The sequence below is a fragment of the Tubulanus polymorphus genome, chromosome 2, assembly GCF_964204645.1.
Source record: "Tubulanus polymorphus chromosome 2, tnTubPoly1.2, whole genome shotgun sequence".
Lineage (NCBI taxonomy): Eukaryota > Metazoa > Nemertea > Palaeonemertea > Tubulaniformes > Tubulanidae > Tubulanus > Tubulanus polymorphus.
In genome coordinates, this window is record NC_134026.1 from 30,897,925 (window position 1) to 30,925,291 (window position 27,367).

General features: G+C 38.0%; 4 protein-coding genes across 6 annotated transcripts; 2 read left to right on the forward strand and 2 right to left on the reverse strand.

Annotated features, from left to right (window-relative positions):
* Positions 1–751: 751 nt before the first annotated feature.
* Positions 752–4,273, forward strand: LOC141898753 (homeodomain-only protein-like). Of its 2 annotated transcripts, none has more exons than XM_074784831.1 (3): positions 752–1,015; positions 3,210–3,396; positions 3,671–4,273. In XM_074784831.1, exons 2-3 carry the CDS (start codon positions 3,238–3,240, stop codon positions 3,746–3,748), a joined length of 237 nt encoding a protein of 78 aa, XP_074640932.1. In that variant the 5' UTR covers positions 752–1,015; positions 3,210–3,237; the 3' UTR covers positions 3,749–4,273. The 2 variants fall into 2 exon arrangements, with proteins under 2 accessions (XP_074640932.1, XP_074640933.1); XM_074784832.1 differs by having other exon boundaries at positions 3,214–3,396.
* Positions 4,184–9,265, reverse strand: LOC141898752 (dye-decolorizing peroxidase YfeX-like). Of its 2 annotated transcripts, XM_074784828.1 has the most exons (7): positions 9,047–9,265; positions 8,777–8,967; positions 7,423–7,614; positions 6,493–6,727; positions 5,956–6,072; positions 5,750–5,848; positions 4,184–5,267 (listed from the first exon to the last, which is right to left on the reverse strand). In XM_074784828.1, exons 1-7 carry the CDS (start codon positions 9,114–9,116, stop codon positions 5,014–5,016), a joined length of 1,158 nt encoding a protein of 385 aa, XP_074640929.1. In that variant the 5' UTR covers positions 9,117–9,265; the 3' UTR covers positions 4,184–5,013. The 2 variants fall into 2 exon arrangements, with proteins under 2 accessions (XP_074640929.1, XP_074640930.1); XM_074784829.1 differs by lacking the exon at positions 8,777–8,967.
* Positions 9,266–10,460: 1,195 nt separating this feature from the next.
* On the reverse strand, positions 10,461–21,453 carry LOC141900531 (uncharacterized). The gene is made up of 13 exons (XM_074787464.1): positions 21,364–21,453; positions 20,449–20,535; positions 19,572–19,877; positions 18,852–19,064; positions 18,200–18,322; positions 17,694–17,834; positions 16,580–16,842; positions 15,996–16,200; positions 15,093–15,385; positions 14,920–15,010; positions 14,339–14,464; positions 13,855–13,986; positions 10,461–13,400 (listed from the first exon to the last, which is right to left on the reverse strand). Exons 2-13 carry the CDS (start codon positions 20,507–20,509, stop codon positions 12,301–12,303), a joined length of 3,054 nt encoding a protein of 1,017 aa, XP_074643565.1. The 5' UTR covers positions 20,510–20,535; positions 21,364–21,453; the 3' UTR covers positions 10,461–12,300.
* A 576-nt stretch (positions 21,454–22,029) lies between these two features.
* Positions 22,030–23,511, forward strand: LOC141899187 (melatonin receptor type 1B-B-like). Its single transcript, XM_074785348.1, has one exon. The coding sequence runs from the start codon at positions 22,030–22,032 to the stop codon at positions 23,026–23,028; it is 999 nt and encodes a 332-aa protein (XP_074641449.1). The 3' UTR covers positions 23,029–23,511.
* Positions 23,512–27,367: the final 3,856 nt, after the last annotated feature.

Here is a 27,367-nt window from a genome sequence, read left to right on the forward strand (position 1 = left end):
GTTTTGCATCTATCGAAAGTAATTAACGTTTAGTTTGATGACGTGAAAAGTGCTCAGCAAACAGATGAATAATCAGAACTATAAATTATTGATGATTAGTCATCAATTTCAAGTGGAAAACTGCGCACAAAAAGTGAACTTATTACGAACCATACATTTACAGATTTCTCTAGATATTCTTGATAGAGGACACGAAGCTGTCATTAAAGAAAATTCAGATGTTAATTGAGAGAGAAAGCGACCCGGCTTAACGGTGCTTGGTTTGCTACCGAACCCACCACCGTTTAACCTTCAGACAGCATACTTGAAGTCATAGAGATAGAGAGAGAAGGGGGAGAGACAGAGACAGAGGGAGGGGTAGAGGGAAAGGGACAACTGGGTAACTGAGAAACGATAAGGACATATGGACGGGAAGAACCGATCAGCTATTTACGTGATTTCAAGAACCTTTTCGAGATTTTCAAAACAGATTTCATATTCATAAAACGATATAGGCTAAACGTATATAAGTCCATATAGACCTGTGGTACCAGGACCTTGATTAATACAAATATACGCAATTATTATGACCTGGCACTGATTCAAGTCACGCATTTAAGTTCAACGCTTTATTGGACAGAGAACAGATTTTACGAAAATGTACTGAATATTTCTGGTCAGAACATTAACACAATTACACTCGGAATTACAAATTGTTCATCAAAATCAGTGTGATGATTATTAACCTAAATTAATTCTGATAGAACTGAAGGTTCTCGCTCTCTTCTTTCCCTCACGAGAATTACATTTATAGTCACTGTGGTGCGGTGTACTTATCCTCGGAACATATTGGAACCGCCATCGATCCAGCGGTTGGAAAAGTGCCACATTTGACGTTAATAAGGGTTTGCATATTAATGCACCACCATCTGTTGTCGATGTTATTATTATTATATCGCAGACGCGACACAGAGAGCTCTAGAACAGACGAACCACATCTCAGCTGAGCGACGACGGCTTACTGAAATATTTACAGGTATGGTTCAATACCCTTTAGTTTCATTGTCGGCTTTCACCCTTGATGAGAGTTGAAATTACGCAGTTTACTTCAAAATGTTTTAACCATCTCTTCTGAACCGCACGTGGGAATATGGGGTCAATCTTTTTTTCGTAAATCTTTTTTTTTTAGATAACCATAGCAATATTATATCGAAGACATAATTGTACTATAAGATGTGATAAGATCTACTTTGTTTTCTTAATGAAAAATCATCGTGTCGGAAAGATCCTTTGCATTTTATTTCTCCTTTGATTTTCCGGTTTTTTCTAACATTTCTAGGCCTTCTTTTAATTTCACAAATGTTAGTATGAAATATGAATTAATCACAGTAATGAAATATACAATAACATGATACGTATAAAACATGACTAAACAAAACAAAACAATGTGATTGATTTTATCGATTATCAGTTGATCGATTGGGGCCCTAGAGGTACTTGTTGAACCCTGGGTCGAACCCTGGATAACAAATGTGACAATGTTTAAATGTCAATATAAATACACAAGGATTTATTTGAGTTTCAAGGAGCTCGAATTGACTTTCAATGAATGAATGTATGATCAATATTTACAACACAAATAAACACCGACAATATAAGAGTTTGTCGTAAACACAAAAACGATCAAATATGAAATGTGAAATTGAAAATTTTGAAATTATGCGGCATCTCAGATCATTTTCAGCACTTGTCAAGCACCCACGCTCCGAAAATTCAGGCTTCCCAATATAATTGTTTCAATCCTCTTCAACGCTTTTTGTTTTCTATACTTGAAAATCGTGTTCTAAGCGCTAATGAAAATTCCGATGTTCAATCAGAAATTGCCAGTTTGAAGTGAAAACTATGATTTATTCACGTTGTTTTATGTTGAAGACCTTGAAGTCATGAAATTATTTTCATGAGTAATGGCGAAGATCTGAACCATGTACTGAGCGGACCACGAAACATCAATCATAATTCCACTATGCCTTGTTTATTTCAATCTCAATCCAGTGGTAATCATAAACCGAAGTCATAAAAATAATTGTCGCGTGGAATTTCATATCGGATCGGATAATATGTTACACAAATTGACAAAATTAAGACACAGTTATAAGCGACATGTAGGGGCCTATATGTATTATAGATTATCATAATCATTATAAATTGTAAATATTTTCTTGGTTGATGGTTGTGAATTAACCCTTTTGTATGGACTGAGTTCTTAGTCGGGTCTTTCTTGCTCAAACTCCTGCGGATCCAGAAAGTTTTATGTATATATGATAAATCATTCAATTTTTGAATCCATCCTAATATACTCCATCGAAATTAGGAGTTCTAAAATACGTTTTTAGATGGTGATTTAGGAGGTGATTTATTTGCTCTGTTTTACTTGAACAGCTCAAATGCTTTATTGATGAGAGTGGAAACATTCAGTAGGTCTGCTGTACATGACGCTGCAATTGTTTCGTGATCTCGATAATTATTGGCATGTAACTAGTAATGCGAGAGGTGGTAGAGGGGGAGAGGGGAGAGGGGAGAAGGGAGAGGGGAGAGGGGAGAGGGGAGAGGGGAGAGGGGAGAGGGGAGAGGGGAGAGGGGAGAGGGGAGAGGGAGATGGGAGAGGGGGAGGGGGAGAGGGGAGAGGAGAGTCGGGCTGTACTCAGTAGTGAGGCAGGATGTAGATGTATTCCAAAGTAATAATATCTAAGTCATCCCGCTGACTGATATAGAATAGATATTTTGTATGCAACACAATAAAAACATTTGTTTGCTACTGTAAGAAAATAAAAAATCTATGTGTTTGTATCGCGATTCAATGAAAGGTAGAAGCAATTCCTATCCTTAACACCTGACTTGCGCAGAGGTAGCTGGCATGGGTGCACAGTAGGACGAGATGGTCCAGGCGTCACAGGAGATGTAGTAGGTCTTAACATTTACCTGGAAATCTCTTGATGTGGGGAATGACGACGATTGATTCCGGGCTTACATTTGAGTCCGAAATATTGGACGCAGGCCAAAGGGCCAAACTAACTATAGCTGCCCATCGGCAGAACTTCCAATCAAAATGAATGCGTAAGCACCCCTCTCTTCACCTGAAAAAAATGGAGCCGACCGGTCTAAATCAGCAACGCCAAACTATCGATGTTTGTTTGTATATGAAAGTAAATATTAATCTGGTAATTTTTCAGATAGGTATTCTAACCGGCGGCCAGAAATATGATCGAAGCTCGTTTGGTTCATCCGGATAAATTGCCGAAAATGAACGACGTACAGAATAAACTACTCGAAAAATATTTCCAGTCAAACAGAAACGCAACAGAAATAGATTTGATTATTTTATCAGCCGAAGTTGACTTATCACAACAGGATGTTCTGGTAAATAGAATAGATGTTCCCGGAGTTCCCCGGTTATAGGCCATATCTCCTTATATTACATTTCATTATTAGAAATAACAATAAAACAAGGTTAAGCAGATTTATCTCTGAACAATATTGAACGAATGGCGATATGTATCTGATTTGCAGGGTCAGGGGTGCACTGAAGGACCAGTCTGAGGGGTCCGGGTTGCAGGATGAGGGATCGCAGGTTCTAGAAGAGCCCCTGTATTATTTCTCGAGTCAGAAACTGATTGAATTATTCTATTTGCAGGTTTGGTATAAGAATAGATTAGCGTTATGGCGTAAACAACAAGGATTACCCGCTAACAGAGGTTCCGTCAATGATTGAAATTATCCGCTTTTACACAAGACTTTTTCTAGTAGAATTTAAAATGGACAATCGGGTTTCAGTCTGTACAGGCATTATATCACGTTGTACTATTCCATACAGACGTTTTTATTCTTTAAGACTAGGCTCCAGTTTAATGGAACTTAACATCGTGAAAGTATGACCATCCAGACTTAAAGGAAGCTGTATAAATCGTTTATAAAACGGACACTTGGATCGAGGGCTGTGAGTTAATAACATTTGACTCTGGCAGTTCCAGTTTGTTTAACTCCGGTAGTTGAAATCAAATAATTTTCGAATTTCTGAACAACCTGTTATATGACCCCAAAGTGCTTTAAACTTTCTCATTTTCGAATATTTGTTTTTGCCTGCTTGTATAACGGATTCAATCGAACAAAACGTCCCGATTCAAAAGAATATTAACAATTCATATGATTATGTTTAAAATACGGAATATGCGTTTTATTTCTACAAACTACACTGAGACACTGAGACTATGTTAAATACTATTACATTATCCAATAAACAAGAATTCTTCATAAATACATATCGATTGATTTGATTATATTAAATAAATGAATTCAGCAAATTATCGTTTTTTAATTTATTTCATCTCTAGCAGACCACACTGATGCGGGTTCGAATATTTAGAAGTTGACATAATTGAAAAGAGGCAATAAACTCCCAGGGGAACCAAGATCAACTCATCAACCACAAGTACACGCGATAAAATAGAAGCGAAATTGAATTTTGTAGACATTGTTCTGTAGTTGTCTTAAGCGAGTAACATTCTGGATGCAGTAACGTAAAGAATTTACTGCATTTCACTGACAGTAAATCGAGAATCCCCCCCCCAAACTAAACGGAAAAGATGAAGTCCAAAAAGCTAATTCCTTAAAGCTAATAATTGATTGAATCGACGTTGCGACTATAACCTAATAGTCATCTGCCTCAGGAATACTGTATTCCCGAGGAAGATGACTACTCGGTTATAGTCGAAACATCGATTCAATTAATTGCTTTAAGGAAACCTTTCGGAATTCATCTTTGTCGTTAGTGTGGAATTCTTGATTTATCGCCAAAACACTGAAATGGCGTTTCATCAATGGACATAATACTGGAACCCGGGACCCAGTTTCATGAGAAAAAGTTTAACTCAAATTTCCTGTTTGATTGCTATAGGTTATTTCATGTTTTCATTGATAGCAGCAAATTCAAATTTAACCGTTTTCATGGGACACCGGACTCTGGTGATCACGGGTTCATTATTGCAGCTTTTTCAGATCATTTTTGCTCGGGAAATACCAGTAAGATCCGGTGACACATTTAGTAAGTCTCATTACGTCATCGCAATGACCACCGTCTGCACCAGATCCAACCATTCTATCCAACATATAGTCGAAATTCTCCGGAGATTCGGCGTAGGCGATAAAAAACAAACCAGCTTCACCACTGAGACTTCCATAAGGCATCGATTGTCTAACTATCTCAAAACGTTTTTTCTGCTCAAAATTATTACCTATAAAATATATGTATACAGAAAAATGCATTTAAACAACACGAAGATTTATAACTGACAATTAGTTGAAAATTGGGATGTCTCGTGTGGGACGCTAACCAGAACGGGCTGCTGGGTCAGAGAATATCAATGTTTTAATCGTCCCCCAAACTCCCGGTAATGCGCCTCTGAACCTGAGAGCGGTTCATAAAACAGCACGTGGCCCCCATTTAGCAGTTTAGCTTCAGTTCAGTTTAGTTTAGTTCCTCCACGAGCATTTGGCTACGGTCCTTTTCTTTTCAAAAATGTGGTCACACTATTTGGTTCATCGTAGTGTGACGTATTCGTGGCTCATTGTAAATTGTACGCACGATTTAATCATATCGTAATAGGTGGCAGATTAGTTCTGACTGGCTCTCACACCCTCGCTCCCTCTCCCTTCACCCCCTCTTCCTCATCTCCTACTCCCTCCTCTCAATGAAGTGAATGGTCCAGCATCTTACCCCCAGTCATCCGTCCCAGATGAGATGTTATTGACTTTCTCCTCAATTCGATACTATCAGGTTTAGATCTACCGACCCACTGTTCCATCTTATCACCCGCTACAGCAAAAAAAACAAAACAAATATCATTACATATATATATACGTATTGATATGAATTAGTGATATTTCAAAATGATATTCTTGATATTGAAAATGTGTCCAAACCTGAATTGATAACGTCAAATTGATGGATCCATTTCTGAGTAATGACGTAACTGGCACCGGTAGATTTTTCAACGGTTACAGATTGCCTGTGTTCTTCATCAGCTGGGTTCTCCGTACCTGAGCAGTATATAAACGAGCAGTTTTCATATCCCAAGCTCCCGATTTCAATTATAGGCGATTTAATTTTTTGTCATCTTTGAAGCAACAAATATGGCATCGTTTTTTGTTGTTGATCTAAAACAACCGTATGCAATCAAAACTGATCACAGACTATAGAACCATCATAATCTTACTGGTCTATTGAGCTCAGACTGGTTGCAATTGGCTGCTTGGGTTGGGGTTTTACATCCAATTTCATTCGACCAAGAAACTCTGCCAACACCACCAGGGCCCGGATTTATAGGCTGGTATCATTCTTAACCCGGGGGCTAACTCAATTGAAAACGAATTAAGTTAACAAAGGTAATACTACCAGTCTATAAAACGGGGCCCAGGATTCGGATACATTCAACCCTGGATTGGTCGAGGGATACTTACCATCGATAAATCCTGATAAATCGCGACCGTTTTTATAAACGAAACTATAAACATCTTCGAATTGTTTCACGGCTCCGGGTGGAAATTGTTTCAGAATAATTTGAGTTAATTCGAATAAATTGCTGTATGTATCAGATTTAGCGTGTATGAATATATCACCACCAGTGCTGGGTAAATCTCCTAACGCACCCTTTCTGTGCGCGTAATTAAACTCTTTCTCTGTTTTTCCGGCCACCTACAAACAGAACGATAATTCAAATGCGTACAGTAATGATACGTATAATTCTGGAATATTTGTCATTTATTGCTTCCCGGGGACCAATTCCCAACCACTCGCTCGAATCTGTGTTAGATCCCTATTTCAAGAATAGCTGTACATCAATGATAGGAACATGGGGAAACAATAAAAACATTTTCGGACTTTAAGATAAAATCCCACTATTTACAGATTAAAAGAATTTAAAAACAAGAATTTATTTATTAAATCTAAAATATCTAAAAGACACGACGTTTCGATCTCACCCTAGAGATCATCGTCAGAGATCATCGTCACCTGACGATGATCTCTAGGGTGAGATCGAAACGTCGTGTCTTTTAAATATTTTAGATTTAATAAATAAATTCTTGTTTTTAAATTCTTTTAATCTGTAAATAGTGGGATTTTATCTTATTATCCGTTCACCACGTTTGAGTGTGGTTATCGTTCTATTTTCGGACTTTATTTTTTCATCATATTATTGTTGGATTGCCTCTATATCATAGGAGGGCACAGACACTGGGTTGGTCATTGATACTGTTTTCATTCATTCACTGTAAGATGGTCACATTGGTTTCAACATCTTTGAAGTTGACTAATGAAGTGTTTCTATAACGGGATCCTAATCTAAATTCATTTCTAAAATATTATATAAAATTCTAAACTTCATTTACTTTTCGATAAAAGTCCGGACCGAATCCGACTCCGGCTAAAATCTCTTCCTCGTCATCGCGATCTTTAGGAGGTACCACGTGATCCACGTAACGCTGTAGATTGGCTGCAATCTTAGCGCACGTTTGGACGTTAGCGTTTGAATTCAAATGAATCCATATATAAACGGCATGCTTCTTCGTCTCAGAATAAACCTGTCGATATAACGAAAGACATACATTAATTCAATCAATCTAAATATAAATTGCAGAAGTATTTCAAGCAGATACCAGTTTTTGTATTGTTCGTTCTTATCTGGTCGATTTATTACCTTAAGGCTTTAGGGAATCAGATTGTGTGTATCAATTTTCAATACGGGATATCGACAAATTCAAGTTCTTGAATTACTCGTTTGATGGCGCTAGTCAGAACCGGAAATTGGAACCTAAATCCGCCATGTTCTAGTTCATTTGCAATAAAAATCTCTCGCTTCAAGTTTTTAGTTAGCGATATTTTACTTACTATACATAGGCACGTATAATCCTTTACGTATGATATCTTGGCAATGTGTTGAATTCGATAAAACCTCACTTTGAACGCTAAAGATCACTAGAAATGTGAAAAAACTACCAAAAATCACAAATTTAGCGATGACGCTCGAAGCAGCTAACGGAAGTAATGACTGGTGCCGGGTGTCATCGCTTTGTTGTTGAGTTCAAGACTCTAAGGTGAATTCATTGCAGGCTACACTGATAAATATGAAATCATATTACGAAATGAAATTGATGTTAGAAGGAGTACACCCGTAGATTCATAATAAAAATATGAAAAGTACCAGGACTCGAACCAACAATCGAAATTGGGCCGTCAAGTGCTGCCACCATGTAATACCTGGCAACCAGTCTTTACATCTTCAGCCGTTGCAAAATGTTTTTTGATAATTTTAGGACACTTATAGTGATTTTTAGCCTTTGCAGTGAGGTTTTATCATATCCAACGTAGCGGTAGGATAACATATTTAAAGGATTATGCGTAATGATGTATAGTAAATAAAATATCGCTCATTGAAAACTTGAAGCGAGAGATTTTCATTGCAAATGAACTAGAGCATGGAGGATTTAGGTTCAAATTTCCGGTTCTGACTAGCGCCATCAAACGAGTAATTCAAGAACGTGAATTTGTCGATATCCCGTATTGAAAGAGATTTTCTTAAGTGAAGATTGATAATAAAGGTTCTGAAATTGCATCCGATGGAAATGACAAATTTCGGGACCCCGAGATTATCTTGGGATTCTGGAACACCCATGTCCTAAATCCCAGACCCTGTTGGTTCACGCTATAGTTGCCCTACTGAGAGCCCTGATTGTAGACACCTACACTCGGTTGACTTTCCGGAACATTAGCCGCCTTCACAACAGGAACAGTTACAACATCGTCACGCAGTATTGGCAGGATATTTTTCGCTGCGTAGATTCCTAATCCAGATGCAGCCAGTACAGCTCCGCCAGTAACAACCTTCTTATACAGCGACGAGCGTACGGTAGACCCAGCCCCGTGGATACCACGAACTATAACACCGAATCAGGAGAGCTTTAATTAGAATATACCACGATCCGCTTTTTCAAGCGCTATAGCAGAAATACCAACCTCCATTTTTGTTGAAGGAACACGATCTGATTCTGCCTAGGATCCGTTCGATACCCCCTCGTACTGCCATGATTCCGGTTTACACACACACTCACACGACCGGTTTTTAAAACGAGTCCTATAGATTACAGTGTACTTAAAATAAGTCCTTCAAAATTACCCTATTTATTTATCACTGTTTGCGCAGTATAGATATAATGCTGTATTACACTTGCAGCGCTAGCGGTATACGATACTGACGCGTCATGAATAGCTAGACCTGTATTCAACAGATTGTTCATTAAAAAAACCATAGAACACAAGTATAAAGTATGCCATGAATTCATTACATATCGTTTTGAATGTTTCTTATTGTGTAAGATACTTCACTGAATATATATTATATATATATATCAATCTGCGGCCAGCAAAACCTCAATACTACCCTCTCAACCTGGACTTTACAACCTCACTGCCTGAACGTTGTACGCCTTCAGCAGCCTGGATGCTGCACTCAACCTGGACCCTACACCCCTGAGACTGGACCCTGCACCCCTGAGACTGGACCCTGCACCCCTGAGACTGGACCCTGCACCCCTGAGACTGGACCCTACACCCCTGAGACTGGACCCTAGCTGCATCCATGAGACTGGACCCTGCACCCTACACCCCTGAGACTGGACCCTGCACCCTACACCCCTGAGACTGGACCCTGCACCCTAGACCCCTGAGACTGGACCCTGTACCCTGAGACTGGACCCTACACCCCTGAGACTGGACCCTGCATCCATGAGACTGGACCCTGCATCCATGAGACTGGACCCTGCACCCCTGAGACTGGACCCTGCACCCCTGAGACTGGACCCTGCACCCCTGAGACTGGACCCTGCACCCTACACCCCTGAGACTGGACCCTGCACCCTACACCCCTGAGACTGGACCCTGCACCCTAGACCCCTGAGACTGGACCCTGTACCCTGAGACTGGACCCTACACCCCTGAGACTGGACCCTGCATCCATGAGACTAGACCCTGCATCCATGAGACTGGACCCTGCACCCCTGAGACTGGACCCTGCACCCATGAGACTGGACCCTGCATCCATGAGACTGGACCCTGCACCCCTGAGACTGGACCCTGCATCCATGAGACTGGACCCTGCGCCCTACACCCCTGAGACTGGACCCTGCACCCTACACCCCTGAGACTGGACCCTGTACCCTGAGACTGGACCCTGCATCCATGAGACTGGACCCTACACCCTGCATCCATGAGACTGGACCCTGCTCCTCCCCACAACCGACGCTGCACCATTCCTCGTTCATTCTCCTCAGAGCTGTCAGAGATTATGTCACAAATTGATGAAGAGCTAATTCTTATGCGTCAGAAATAACAAAAACAACTAATTTTTGAGAACTATGAAGAGTTGATCATATACAAAATGTTTATTCATCGGTATTTGAATAATTTACACATAAAATTAATAACTATATATATATTAACAATAGGAACCAGCCGAACATGACTGCATCTACTACTACTAAATATACCGGTACAATATGACTAGGTTTTAGCATCTACAATCATTGAATAGATTTACAGAAATACACGAAATAAAATACAACACAAATATTGAAGGAATGTTGAAATTTAAGATGTATCAATAGTTTTGTACACTGAAATTGATCAAGGCTTAGATTTAAGACCAGCGCAAGCTTAGCTTAGGACCAGTTTAAGTCCATTTTGGTTCTATAGCCAATCTAACAACTTAGGACTAGTTTAAGCTCAATTTGGTTCTATAGCCAATCTAACAACTTAAGACCAGTTTAAGCTCAATTTGGTTCTATAGCCAATCTAACAACTTAAGACCAGTCTAAGTCCATTTTGGTTCTATAGCCAATCTAACAACTTAAGACCAGTTTAAGTCCATTTTGGTTCTATAGCCAATCTAACAACTAAAGACCAGTCTAAGTCCATTTTGGTTCTATAGCCAATCTAAAAACTTAAGACCATTCTAAGTCCATTTTGGTTCTATAGCCAATCTAACAACTTAAGACCAGTCTAAGTCCATTTTGGTTCTATAGCCAATCTAACAACTTAAGACCAGTCTAAGTCCATTTTGGTTCTATAGCCAATCTAGTCATGAATACATACTTCGACTGATTGAATATCATTAAGAAGCACATTGAATAGTATCAAACTGGAGTTTATCAATAGAATGGAATGTTTTGAATCATCTTGGAATGTTCTTTTTTATCGTAATACTTAAATTACTAAAATGATAATGCAATTATCACGGATTAGAGTTAATACATGATTATCATGAATTGTATAAATTCATATAATCAAAATGGAATGTGAAAACAATTTACAAAAGCAATTCTGAAAAAAAAATTAGCGAATCTAGCACAATAAAAACCTATATTGATGTATATTAGATCTATCATACACTTTCCTCATTAACCTCGAAACAAATACAAATTCATGATTAAATAAATTATATCATAAAATATGATGATATTAAACACCAAAATGTAAAACATTCAGATCTCAAATGATATTACGCATTTAAACAATTGAAATGAGCTGAATGAATGTTGTCTTGTCAAATAGTACATACTATACACATAACAGTGAGAAAACGAGACAGAACAACAGAAACAAAGCCATCTATGATATATCAATATCAATCTATGATATATCATTATCAATCTACTAGGATATATCATTAACAATCTATGATCTATCACTAATATAATATATCATTGAGATCTATGATATAATTATATCATTGATATCTATGATATAATTATATCATTGATAGTCTATGATATATCGTAAATTGCGTATGATATATCAACAATAGCAATTAGTACATAATAGCATATAGTATATCATTAATCTATGATTTATCGTTATATTCTTATGATTTATCGTTAAAATCTTATGATATATCATTAATAGAATAGAAACAACATGATTTATAGAAATATTTTACAGAGTAAAAGAATACTTTTATATAAAATACAAATATACACTATAGTATAGGTGTAGCCTATAGATTGGATGGAATTACACTGTAACAACACATTGAGTCAGCGTTCAATTTCTCATTCACAAACTTTTCAAACTTCAGCATAAAAACATTCAGAGTAATACTAAAATAATTAAGTACTCCTTCACTTAGAATTATAATCGGTATAAAACCAGAAATTCGCAAATTTTGATTTCAGATTTTCTCTCGATGAATAAAGATCTCGATTGCGACGATGATTTTAGATGTCGAATGAAGGATAAGAATTAATGTTTTGTAAAAATACGACTTGCGGAGGAGAATCATTTGAATAAGCACCAAAATGATTTGAATTGTTATCAAGTGCATCCATTTCGAATGCTTCATTATCATACGCTCCACTATCCCGCGAGTCTACAGGAGAATCGACAGTAGATTCTACTGTAGATTCTACAGATGGGTTTACAGTAGAATCTACAGGAGAATCCGGCTCATTACGAATCGGTGATTCAGCATGATTTTGGACGGTGTTCGGACGATCCGTAATTTCTGATTCGTGTGGATCTTCATCTAATCTATCGACACTAGAGAACCTCCTGCGATCCAGCCCTCCGCGCTCCAGCCCTCCTCGAGACACCGTCGACGAGCTGGCGCGTTCAGTTTGCTCTAGAGCTGATAATGAAACAGCTCTATTAAGTCGGGCAGCAGCTGCTGCTGATGCTGCTGCAGCTGCGTTGTGAGTCGCGGTTGTCGATGGTAAATGTTGTAGTGAAACGGTGCGACTCAGATCGAGGAGAGGTAACGGATTATTCGCGACCGGTTGAAGGCTCAAAGTCGATTCACCGAGGTTTGTATTTATCGTATCTGTACTGGTAACGTCGCAGTTTACGACTCCCGAGTCCGAATCATCTTTCGGTCGAGTTCGCGATAATCTGATCGTTGAATTCTCCTCCTCTAGTTGAGCGACTGCGTCCTCGTATGACGGTATATCTATCTGACTGGCGGCCATCGCGTCGTCGTAGCTCGGCGGTAAATCCAAATCGTATAAACTAACCGGCCGCGCCACCTGTTGACCGTTACTCAAAACATCCGGTAAATACGCGTTATTGATAACGGCGCTGTACGGAGGAGGTTGTAACGTGATCGGTGCCCGCAGATTATCACCGTTCGATGCATTGTTACGCGTTGCCGCGGCGCTGTTGACCCCGGAGATCGCGGCTATCTGCGTGAATCTCTGATCAGCTTCCCTCGCTCGACGCAGCTTCCTTTGACGACAGATGCAGCCGATTATCGTGTTGACGACGATGATGAAAATGACGATCGCGAAAACGACGCCGATTATTACACTTACATTCAACGAACCTAAAAACAACAAAATACATCGTTTTAAGACTCAGTTTCCGTTTAGAATGAGTTTGAGGAATCAACGAGTCGTAGGGACCCCGTACTGTTAATAGGTGGCGCTTCTCACTACATACGTAATATGTATATCTTAAGTACAGTCCAACTGGCTGAAGTAGTCTTAATACTTAAGTGTCTCTACTCGTAATTCTAATTCAATTTCACTGTGTAAGTCATTATTTGGATAAGTGATCAACACGATGATCAAACTATGACGACTCGTCTCAAGCTCAGGTTTTAGCGTATTACAATTTGCAGGGTTCATAAAGGTCATGGAATTGAAAATGTCAAAAACCGGGTCAGAAATTGAATTTTCATTGTGCAGTATTTTGTTCTTCAGTCCCTAAACGCCGTACAGCATAATCAATAGCATAGGGTCCAGTTTCACAATATCGATTTCAATTTTTAAACTTACCTCCTCCGCAAGAAGAATAACTGTTCTCATCTGAATTATCTAAACAATCATTTCTACCGTCACATCTCTGGCTATACAACACACAAAACTGTCCATTTCGACATTTCCATTTATCAGACGAACAAGTGACAGCTAAATATAGAGAAAACATGGCTGAAAAACTGATTCCTCTCTTCAGTGAACAGTGGACACTTTTTTCTGTTACCAAATGTACATTTGACCCGTCTATAGAAAACAGCATCCATGTACCAGGTCTGGAGAGTTGATGTCTTTACTTTAATGGTGGTGATTATTATTGTGAACTAGTCATAACTGATTTACTGTATAATTCTAATGAACAGTATTGTATGTATCATACTAACTGACAAAATTAATAAGAAATATTGAAAATTTTCACGCAGCAAACTGTTCTATCCAGAACCGAATTGTGTTCGTTGTAGAGAGCGCATGAACAATATGAGCTACAGAGAGATTTTACACTTACTTGAACATTTAGCGTGAAAGTAAGATTCATCAGAATGATCACCACAATCAAAACGTCCGTCACACTTTTGACTGTTACGAATGCATTGACTATCCTTACACATGAACTGATTCTGAGAACAAGCAGCTGTATAAAATGAACAAACTTATTATTCGAATATTTATAAAGTATTTCAGTAATACAGTACAGGTTCCCCTCCACCCACTCGGGGGTGGAAGTATTAGCAGGTTTGAAGTTTTAAAAGGGGAGAGGCCAGAGGCCTTTGATTAAGAAACTCTTGATTTAATTTTCAAAATGTGTAAATTTCAAAATGTTCCCAGGGACTATTTTTTCTTTCATCCACATCTATGAAATCAAGCCCTGGACTGGGAAGCAAAATAATCCCTTGGAACAATTTGAAATTCATCTGTTATTACAAGAGTTTCTCATTGTTACTATGGTGGTTGTTACCCAGAGAGTTTCTTGAGTTAACTCTAGGGATAACTTTGATACCAGGATTCAAACCCAAAAGACAAGTGACCGATGGTTTAAACCACCACTAGATCCTGCTTTGCTACACTATATCATAGATATATACTTACATGTAAGATCACAAGAACCGTCTTCAATGTTGACTTCATCTATTAGAGTTTCTGGCTTCATTTCAGCAGTCATTTGAAAGCGTAATTCAACCTGAAAAATCATGATAAAAAAAATTCAATTCTTCCCTTTTAAAAAACAGGGTCATGGATAAAATTGGAAAAATAGAACTAACTTTGTAAGACTCATAGTTTGCTGCGATTTCTGCCTTGTATTTCACCCACACTTGATTAGTCACATATTTTCCGGGATGAATATTTTTCGATTTTCCTTGCGCCGTAATTAACCAAACACTGAGTTGAACTTCAGACGACGAATCGATGGAATTGACGAAATACCAGAACGTTAAACATTTCAGAGCGTGTACGTTATATATCACCGGCGGACTGGTTAATATCGCCAACTGCATCGACACCGAGTGGGCCGTCAAATTGGGCCAGAACACCAGATAATGTCCATTCATGGTTCCTGAAATTAATGAATTACGGTTTAAGAGTTGAATAGAAATAGATATAGGACCCAGCTGAGTAGTTGAATTTAGACAGGGCCAAACACATGGGTCCGGTTTCATAGACTGGGTATTAGTTATCCTAAATCTGGGTAACGAGAAACCATGGTTATAACTGATAAATTTCAAAATGTTTCAAGGGATTATTTTGCTTCCACATCTATGACACCCAGCCCTGGTATGTTACTAAAATGTTTTTACCATTGAGAAAATCCAGTGGTCTGAGTTTATGATATTAAAGCTAAGGCAAAAGAAAGCACTTTTGTAAACCTATTTCATCCCTTCGTCAAAACAAACTTGTGCAACTGGGTCCTGAACTGTCTACCTGATTTTTCCATGTGATTACACAAAATTCCCCCTGAGTGAATCAGAGAAATTCTTAGGTTTAAAATGTTACAATTCATTCTTTTATCATTGATTCACGCATCGACAAAGAAACACGTGGTCAATAGTGTCATTATATCTGAATCTCTTAAGGTTTCAAGGTTTTTGGTACAAATCTTGTCAAATTCTGCGAGATTCCCTGAATTTTCCAGGTTTGTGGCGTCTGCTGATGTCTGTTGAGATTACCTGTAGTGCGGTCTCTGTAAGAACCAAATGCTTTCATTATCTTCCATCTTCCACCCCTGTTCGTTTTATAAGTCCAGCCACATGTGTCACCAATTTCAAAACTACACGATAAATCCCACCTCAAACATCGGCCATTTAATAAACTAACATCATCAATAGCTGCAGCTTCAGACGATGGCATTGTTTTCTTATACGTAAACCTCAACTAAAAATACAATTATACAATAACTGAGTAAAAAGAATTTTAGGATTCGATTGAATAAGACCCAAGTCAAAAGATGGTATTTAATCCTTAGACTGGTTTTAAGTTTGTTATATCGCCTGTGAAACTATGCAAATGGCTTTCCAGTTTGGCTGATCTTAGTATATATAAATCTTTTCATTTTCAACTGATTATCACTATAGAGCTCAGAACTGAGGCCCCAATAATCAGACAAATCTTAGATTTTTAACGCATCATTGTTCAATAGCTAATCTGACAACTTAACACAATTCTATTGACAGCTGGGTTTCATAGTCCGAGCTAATATTCAAATCATAGGTAATAATTGTGTTCAGTTAAATCTACATTATATCAAACTTACATCATATCTGCGTAGTTGAGATAGTTCTATTTGTCCTGTGCGCCATACATCACCGTGGTCTCCAGAACGGATCCATATTGTTTGCCATCGACGCAAATAACCGATGTAAAGTTCCACTTTTAAATCACCGTTATACATTCCAGCCATGTGATAGTAAAACATCAGACATTTCACTTTTCCACTCGCAACTTTGATATGTGGCATAGTTAGGTGTAAACTTGACTTTTCAGCCAAATTAGAAACAAGGGCGATGGCCATATAACCTGAAATCAACAAATACATCGGACAATTGTTGAAATTTATCTAGAATAATAGAAATTCATTTCATAAAAAGAGGTTTACATCATAGGGGTAAAATCAAGTATTCTGATCTCTAGAAGAAAATCTATCAGCATTTAGATTGAGGGAAGCCAGGGTCCGGAATCTAAGGAATAAGAACCATTGCCCGGGGGGGTGGGGCAAGCATATCTGAAATGTTACTTGCCCCCTCAAAAATCTACTTGCCCTACACAAGCAGTCCAAGTTGTTGTATCGATTGGCAAAAAGTTTGAGACATAAAATTTCACTAGCCCGGAGGACAAGTGATAATTATAACCTACTTGCCCTTATGATAATATACTTGTCCCGGGCAATCGGACAAGTGCTTAGATCGGATGCTGTAAGCAATATCATCCTGATACAATGTGTGTCACACGCTGATTTCCATAAGATATAAGTCTATGGGTATTTTGCCGATTAGGCGAGGAACAATTAGCTTTTAAAGTATTCTAAAACTCGGAGGAGTTTTGGAGTAATTTCTCAAAATTCAAGGAGATAAGAGGTACTTAAAAGTGATTCTTCGCTTAAGAGAAGTCATTCAAGCATCCAAGGGGTCATATGAACCGTGGCCGACATGTTATAAAGCTGTGATACACAATAAGCAGCAGAATCAGTCATAAGTAAAGTACCTAGAAATCTAGGCTTCTTTACAAAGAGCTGAAGATGACTCGGTGGCCGCGTTAAAGGCACAATGATATAGAATGGAATCCATATCTATAAAAGTGAAATAGTATCACAGCTTAAAATAAACTGTACGAATCTCTTAATGATTTTCTAGGTTTTAATTACTACAAACCTTGACTTCTCGAGGAAACTCTAGTCGTATGGTCATAATCAGGTCGATGCGTCGATGAACCTAGTTTACGAGCAAAATACCAACTACTTCTGTTTAAATGACAATAATCATTCTCGAACGTACATCCAAATAAACCTTGAGCTGTAAATTAATACGAAACACACATTAATCAGGGTGGCTTCCTTTAGTTGACTTGCTTTTTACCGTGGCTTGATCGGGTAAAAATCCAATCAATTCAAGTATGAAAGACCTATACAGAAACTGTTCAATTGTACCCGTGATCTCATCAAATTTCCCTGATTTTCAGGTTTTTCAACAAAACTCCCTGACTTTTTCAAAGAAAAGAAAACTGATTTTCAATGGCCCCCTGATTAAAATCTTCATAAAATTTCACGTATTTTTGTAAACTTGAAAGAAATATCTTTCACAGAAATTTCAAGTTTTTTAATTGTTTCACATCAATCTCAGCCCAGTAACTTGTAATTAGAAATACAGTTGGTACATACAGCATTGAGCGAGTTCATAAGATTCATCGGAGCCATCAGAACAATCAACTTTACCATCACAAACATTAACTACGTCTATACACTTCTCACGATTAAAACATCGGAACTTTTTAAGGCACATTTCTGAAAATAATTAAAACAGAGTTAAGAGAATTTAAGATTCGCAGAGGAGAACCCGGTGTAGAGAACCACGTAGAGACAGATAGTATTTTATAGGTAAACTAGTTTTATTATAGATACAAGCATTCACTAGTGGCGTGAAGCTTGATCTGGTGAAACAGATAGGCACGGAAACATAGTCAAAATTGATTTAGTCCAAAAAAATGGAATCTCTGTTCTCTGATTCTAATGAGTTAAATAAGTCCTTTTAGCAATCCTTGAAAATAAAGACAATGGTTTATCTGGACTGCACAGTTTGACTGGTCGTATTAAGACCAAATTGAGATATGTGTTCAAAAGTTCAAGAGTAATATCCCCAAATAAATCGATGTCAGACAAAAGAAAATAGACTTTGGCAGCATCATCAGTTGAAAAACATTATTTAACCGATGAAGCAACTACGCAACTGAGCCCCGAAAATGAACGTATTCTAACTCTCTCGAACTGACCACACAGTGGAACTGATTCCTGTTTCATGGAGTATGAATCGTACCTTCACACGCGCAGTTTAAACATCCACGACTATCTCGTTTATATGAGTTTCCCGTGCAATTAATTCTACAGTTGAGTTTAACGCGTAGATACCAAACACTTGAGCAATCATTGATCGTTGACAGCGGCGTTACCGTGAAATTAGCATAAAATCCTGACTTCTCCGTCGTTCCGTCAGTGCTGAACTTCAACTCCGTCGAACCAGAGTAGTCAACTGTAATATAATGAAAACATTTCACAGATTGTTTTACAGATGATCATTGAGAAAACACTATATCTGTGTTTTGATGACAGAGAATAGCACAATAATTCCTTGAGTTAGTAGTTTCTGGAATGTTTCCTCAAGCTAAATACAGTAAGATAACTATTCAAATAAACTGCTAAGGCTAATGGACTTCGTATTAAAATTTTGCTACTAGTATTGCGGCTCTACACGTTCACACAACTCCCTCCAGTTCATTAAATTTGGGTCCAACTACAAAGGAAGGATAATTAATAGGAGTTTCCAAAGGCCACAAGTAGGGGAACCCGTGTGAGGGGTGCCTGTGATGAGGCGAACCTTCAGCTTTTGTGATTCAAAGAAATTTATGAAGAAATATATCTGAAAAGATGCAATACCCAGGAGGAGGAGTGTCAAAAAGACAACTTCTCAAGTGAGAAGGCAGGAGTCTGGGCCCCCAAGATTGGGTGATGTTTACTGATTTCAGAACTAATCACTTACTACAATATGTCGGGAATTGTTTACTCAATAGATTTTTGTTGCTGATATACCCCTGACCACTGTGACCGCAAAGTCGATCTTTATTCGACGATATTTCGAGATAATCATAACGACAACTGCTGTCAAATTCCAACTCGAAACGACGGAAAAACAAACACAGTCTCATCTGCTGAGACTGAGCCTCGGTTTGGAACGTGTAAACGCAGTTCTGTTTCGGCGGATACGCGTACGGGAAATTAGGACTGAAAACGGAACCGTTTCTAACATCGGGAGGAAACGTCAGATTACACCCGGGAAATCGCGTGTCTGAAAATAAAAACAATAATAGTCTCTATCAGATAAAGCGATAATGATATATCATATATCATAATGATATATCATATATAAAATATGTATATATATATATATATATATATATATATATATATATATATATATATATATATATATATATATATATATATATATATATATATATATATATATATATATATATATATATATATATATATATATATATATATATATATATATATATATATATATATATATATATATATATATAATGATATATCATACATAAATCTCTTCTAATGAGTATAAACAATTAGACTGTCTTCATTGATAGGAATTGAATCCTGCAGGGTCAGTTCCTCAAAAGATAACTGGTCATCAAACATCACAGTTAAAATACAGTTTCAACCAGTGAACGTTAACCAACTTTTGACTGCCAGGATCCAGTTCCACACTTAATTAATCAGTTCAATTTAACTCTACGGTTAAAATGAATTATGAATTAATTTCCGATGCACTAAACCCCCTTTTGACCCGCAATTTCTATAACTCATTCTTGATGATTTGTTTTTTTTTCTCATACCTGATAAAACCATCCATACAGTGAAGGCTGTGATCAGATAAATTCTCAATAATCTATACATAATTTCATTCACCGGTTAGAAAACATCTGAAATACACAATATTATAACTCTTCAGATCAGGACACGGTGAGAAAATCTGTGATAACTGAGAATTGACTTTTTCTTTATTACGCTTTAGGCCAGCAGGCAAAGCAGTTATCATATTGTCAGTTATCACAGTAGAACAATATGAATGTTATAATCATAGAAAGTAAATGCAGCCTTTCTTTTATTGGAAACATATTCCTCAATTGATTGACCCCATTTACATCGGCGCTATTCACCCCACCTGCACAGGGACTAGTCACAATCTGATGGATAATACCAGTATCCCTATTTCTTTTTTACATAGGGATACTGGTATCATCTATCCTCCATCAAATTGTGACAAGCCCCTGTGACCACCTGGGTTTAGTGGGGAGCTGAATCAAGGTGGGGGGTCGAAACTCCCGCTTCTTAAATACAATGCTTCTTAAATACAATATGGTTACATTGAACTTCGGTTTTAGATTTATTCCTTTAGATTTAGAAGGTCATTTTTTGTTTTTTTTTCTTCAATACATGATATTTTCTAGTAATTTCATTTCTTATCATGGATATTCGGGGATTATATTCATATTAAGGGTTATTTTAACCAGGGATGACATATTGAAGTATTTACAAGTTTGACAACGAGCGTTACGATGGTTGATCTACAAGCAAATTGCTTCATTACAAATACAAGTTTGTTGTAATATTATATGGTGGATGGGTGTGGGGTACTGAATCGGTGTGGAGCCGGAGATTTTGACGGTTTTTAGTTCATAAGAATTAACTTAACGATGAACCAGAAAATTCAAACTACTCAAAAAAACGATATTGAAATAAATCCTTACTTTTAACATCAACAAAAATACAACAATAAATAGTGACTCATCTCACGAGTAGGAAACTTGTTATTTACCAGCGTCACCCATTATTTCAATGGCGCCATCTGGTGGTTGTATCGAGTAAACAGTAAAATGCGGATTAAAAATGTAAAATACGAGACAAGGTATCGGAATGCGTCGCGGACAACCTGCCACTATGATGCTCGGACCACGCCCGCGGCGCCGTGACAGGGGACTGTAAGGATTGGTAGTCCATCTCGTTAACGGGGATGGTGAAAGGCCGCCCGAGAAGGACAGAATGACGGGCATCGGATGCTCCACGATCCAGGCTTTACTGGACCCGGGGCCTGGAGTCATGACTTCTCGGTGGAACGGGCGGCATTTACTCCTCAATATCTTTTTTATCATCAACATTGAAACAAGTCCAAACCATCAATTCCGTCGCATGCCACGATGTGTGGGTTCCACAAAGTGACCATCCCGATGTTGCTACGCCATCGACACAATACAATGCCAAAAATAAAAAAAATTGAAATCTAATAAGTGAAATTTCAAAGTATTTGCGCATGAAAGGAACTCACACGCGGGATTGCCGGATAATTATCCGCAAATGAGGAAGTGATTTCAATGTTCAATGTTTTAAACTTTTGTTTCTGATCAAACTGTGCAATCATGGCCTGGACTTATGTCAACAGAACTTCGCTCAGCGGCGAAACCTTCTTATCTCTGTCGACGCTACACGAGGTATTATTCGGTATTTGCACTTTATTCGGAATTTTCGGCAACTGTTTATTGTTAATCGCTTACATCATCGACAGAAAACTTCGCACCACATCAAACACGTTTATTTTCTACGTGAGCATATCGGACTTTCTCTTCAGCGCGTTACTGAGTCCTATCGTTCTTGCGTCTTCGATAGCGAAACGAAATGTAGTGAACGAAGGAACCTGTTTCGCTATCGGGATGGTATCGACGTTCTCATTCGGCGTATCGATGTACGGTCAAGGTCTGATCGCTTTCAATCGCTATATCAGAGTCTGCCATCATTTCTTATACCCGAAAATATTCACGAGAAGAAACGTGGTATTTATGTCGGTAGGGTTACTCGTGTCTCAGATCGTTGTTATCTACGGTTCGGTGCTCGTTGGTTGGTGCGCCTATGATTTCGATGATCGGATGTTTACCTGTATGTTTGACTGGAAGTCCCCTAAACCGTGCACGTACATACTCCTGACAACCGCGTTCATTCCCGCTAATTCTATCATCTTTCTTTACATGCAAATATTTCTGTTCATTCGACGCGCAAACTCTAGTCGCAGGAACACGGTTAACAGAGAAACACGGAACAGTAGGACCCGCGTAATTAAGGCTCTTTTCACGGCGTTCGTTCTGCTTCTGATGATGTTTACTCCGTTCGCTATCGTGACTATCATCGATAATAACATGAGTTTAGTTGGTATCGATATACAACTGCGGTTTATAACATTCTCAGTGTTTTTCATCCCCTGTATAAATCCGGTCGTCTACGGACTGATGAACGCTCGTTATAAACGAAGTTACGGCAAAGTTTTTAATCTGGCGAAATATTGTTTGAGTTGTAAAACTCAAGTCGAGCCGCCGCCATCTTCGTCAGAGCAAGTCACTTCGACAACAGAAAGTAATCAATTCTAACCGATTAAAACTTCCATCAACTCCGCTTTATTCGGTAGCGTTGAGACTGAGTTGAGAATCAGGGAACTCGGTAGCGTGTTGGGACTGCTGTAATAAATTGAGAATGTGCAAATCAATAAAGATAAGGAAATGAACAAAAAATTCTGATTCTAAAAATATAATTTGTCATATAATTTTAACATCCATAATTTTAACATTTATAATTTTACTTCCTTGTACACTGCATTCACCTGTAGATAATGTAATCATGTTACATCTATTCATTACTTGTTCGATCACATACAATGTATAGAAAAATAGAAACAAACCCAAATTGCAGCTGACCTCGTTATTGTTCGCTGGATGAGTCGTCAGTGTTGTATCCATTTATTTACTGTTGTTGTTTTTTTTTTTTATAGTTTGTTTGACCATTAATCATATAACGACTATAAGACAAACTGACAGAAATAGTTATATCATTCACTAAGATTTATATAATTCGCTTGTTGAGAATGCATGAAATTCTAGTTAATATATTTGTAATTGGTTGGAATAAAAGAATAAAATGCATTGGTAAAATATCCCGTTTATTTCTACATTCAATATAAATTTATAAAGGAACCAATGGACAGTTCCACAGTTGCTGACAGTTAATTCATTGAACTCGGAGTTAACTCTAACTCACAAGTGTGGAACTGGATCCTGTTAAATTAATGATACGAACTCTTGACCTTCATGGATGACTCGATCTTCGATTTTGAAGTGAAAGTTTTCATTGTTTTGAACGAGGTCAAATGTGATAGAACGAACAACAACTGTCCCGGCTATAACAGATTGTTACAATAAACAATTTGAGAGCAGAACCTCGTTACAACGAACTTCAGGAGACCAGAAAATCTGTCCGTTATAACCGATAGTTCTATAGCGGAACCTCGTTACAACGAACTTCAGGAGACCAGAAAATCTGTTCGTTATAACCGATAGTTCTATATACAGCGGAACCTCGTTACAACGAACTTCAGGGCCGCAGAAAATCTGTTCGTTATAACCGATAGTTCTATATACAGCGGAACCTCGTTACAACGAACTTCAGGAGACCAGAAAATCTGTTTGTTATAAGTAACTGGTAGTTCTATATACAGCGGAACCTCGTTACAACGAACTTCAGGAGACCAGAAAATCTGTTCGTTATAACCGATAGTTCTATATACAGCGGAACCTCGTTACAACGAACTTCAGGGCCGCAGAAAATCTGTTCGTTATAACCGATAGTTCTATATACAGCGGAACCTCGTAACAACGAACTTCAGGAGACCAGAAAATCTGTTTGTTATAAGTAACTGGTAGTTCTATATACAGCGGAACCTCGTTACAACGAACTTCAGGAGACCAGAAAATCTGTTCGTTATAACCGATAGTTCTATATACAGCGGAACCTGGTTAGAGCGAACTTCAGGAGACCAGAAAAAAATGTTTTGTTTGTTGACCGATAGTTGTGTAACCTATTACTAACTGTGTTGTGATTTTCATGAAAACAAACTAGGAAGATGATTAACATTGAAATAGTCTTCATCAGGGCCCGGTATCATCATAATGCCACCTCAAAATACATAAATAACGTGATCTATTGCGGCATACTTGTTGTACAAACCAACGACATCTTAGCCTGATTGAATTTATGTAAACCACAGTTAACGTACACCATTGCTCCACAGCGCGTCTTATCTGTAACCAAGTACAATTGACGAACAAGAACTGGTAGCAAATTTCCGCAAGAAAACGCAATAACGTGTATTTTATGTTGGTCATATCCCCTCGTATTCGCCATCAAGTAGTCTTACGCTAGAAATGCAATTACTAGCTCAAGCATCGGGAGGATTGTAGCGATCGGCATTCTAACTGAGAACCCAGAATCCAGTCCTTGTTGTGAGTTAGAGTTGACTCTGAACTCAGGATCCAGTTCCACAGTTGTGAATTAGAGTTAACTCTGAACTCAGGATCCAGTTCCACAGTTGTTAGTTTGAGTTAACTCTGAACTCAGGATCCAGTTCCACAGTTGTTAGTTTGAGTTAACTCTGAACTCAGGATCCAGTTCCATAGTTGTAACTTGGAATTAACTCATCGAGTCAACCAATTCATTTCCAATAACTTGATTTTGTGTCAGTTTTAACTCACAACTGCGGAACTTTTGTCCAGATTTGTATTGAAACTAGTAATTTCTCTAAAATAGTCAGCATTTCAAGTCAATCTGCGTCACAGATATGTACGCTACTCCCGGGTGACCACTGAAAGACGAATGATGTATTGTAAATCAGGTCGACTATTTACTTTAGTTTTATGAACAATGTACGAGATTGACGGTATGTCGTATAGAGCTGTTAGCCGGTGATGGATCGGCCTGCGAATACTGTCAATGTCTGGAGTAGTGTTAGAATCTGAAAGTGACAGAGAGAGAGAGAGAGAGGGAGAGAGCGGGCAGCAGACATGTATCTGATGTATAAATGTATATACATAGGTCTTCGTGTGTATTCAAAACGCTGCTTTGTAGTTTGAAAATTTGACTGAAAATTAAAACGTTTTTCTCTTCGACTATTTCTGTTTTGACTTCATCGCACACGACATAGCAAAACACATCGAACACGTTTTTTTTGTGCGCACCGTGTGCGCTTGGTTTTAAAGTGCTTCAAAGGAAAATGTCGCAATTTTATCGCAAAGAAAATTCATATTAAACGTTGTCAATGACAGCTGTTTTTATTGTTAGGAGTCGCGCTACTAAATGTATACATATTCTCTTTCATGAACTGAAATAATATTTTTCTTAAAAAAGACATAATTATTTTATGTTATGGCGTCATGTGGTGTCTTTAACAAAGCCTACTATACAATCTATGTCATGTAGCTTTTGTTTATAATTTCACTTTACCAACATAGTATTCGTAGTGAAATCTGGCAAACTGTCGATTCTATTTTACAAATCTGAAATGAGTTCGTGTCTGGCCTTATGGACCCAGACTCTAAAAAAGAAGCCAAAACTGTAAAACTGGGTCCGTAGTAAAAATAAACCTACACAACAGCGGAACAGGCCCACAAAACTGTGGAATTGGATCCATTGTAAAATTAAACCCACATAATTGTGGAGCTGGGCTCGGAATGAAATTAAACCCACGCAAAAGTGGAACTGGGTTAAGACTTTGAGTAATAATTTGACAACTGATTACCCAAAAGTTCAGAGTCCAATCTAGATTAAGCCTTCACGAAAACTCTGTGAACATCAAAGAAAACCTCCTGATCTTGAATTAAACCCAACTGAAATAGTCTGCGTGCGATGTTTATTTCGTGCTCGAACTGAATAAACTATAGCGGGTTAGTTTGTAAATTTCAAGTGCGCGCGAGGCTGACTTCACCAAGTTGCCTTCAGGCTGATTTTAGATATGAATCTCTTATCGGGAACTGAATGGTAGCAGCAACAGCAGCAGCAGCAGCAGTGAACACACGCGACCACACCGTCGTAAGATTGGATTTATACTATGTAACGAATAAATCGGATTATATTTTACAGTTCGAATGCTATTTTCTATTTATTTGAAGTGGATTAAAAACGTATTGCATCTAGTCCTCTCGCGATAAAAGGTGAAATGTCGTTCGAAGATGATCTCACAATATGAGGAAAAACTAAAAAAGTTGTGACGTTTCGACTCAATTTTATGAGCCATTTTCAAAAACTAAGCGAGTAGTGACGGAGTGACATTTTTAATTCTATGCGCCATCCTCAAAACAGTTTCAAAAATATAAATTTGAAAATGGGGGTCATATAAAATTGAGTGGAAATTGAGTCAAATGCTCTTTTAGTTTTTCTTCATAATTCATGGGGTTTTTCTTCGATTGAATTCGACAGTCACTTGTTGTCTATATGGAAACGAGACGTCATCCCTGATAGTCGCCGCGCACCACCACCACGTTCCGCCAGTATCGACTCGCTCTAGTTCTATATCGGCTGTGTTCTAGTAAACCGCGTCGCCTCCACGTCAAACTTTATCAAACAAAAACCAAACGTATTCTCATCCTCATTATCATTATCATCATCAATCGATGGATGTTATGAATGAACTGAAGTGAGAAGATTTCTCTTTCGCATTTCTGACAAATGAAATTCTGTATAGAGTTATGTACTGATCAATTTGTTGTCAGTGTTGTGGATAAGTAGATTTGACAGTTGCGTTGTTCTAAACAAGCTGATACGGCGAGATATCGGCGGCACTTGTTGTGAATCATCCCCAATGTCATATTTACATCTTTTCTATGGATACTAATAATCGATTCAAGAGTTTGGCTAAACCTCGAATTAGTGACTCGGTAAGTT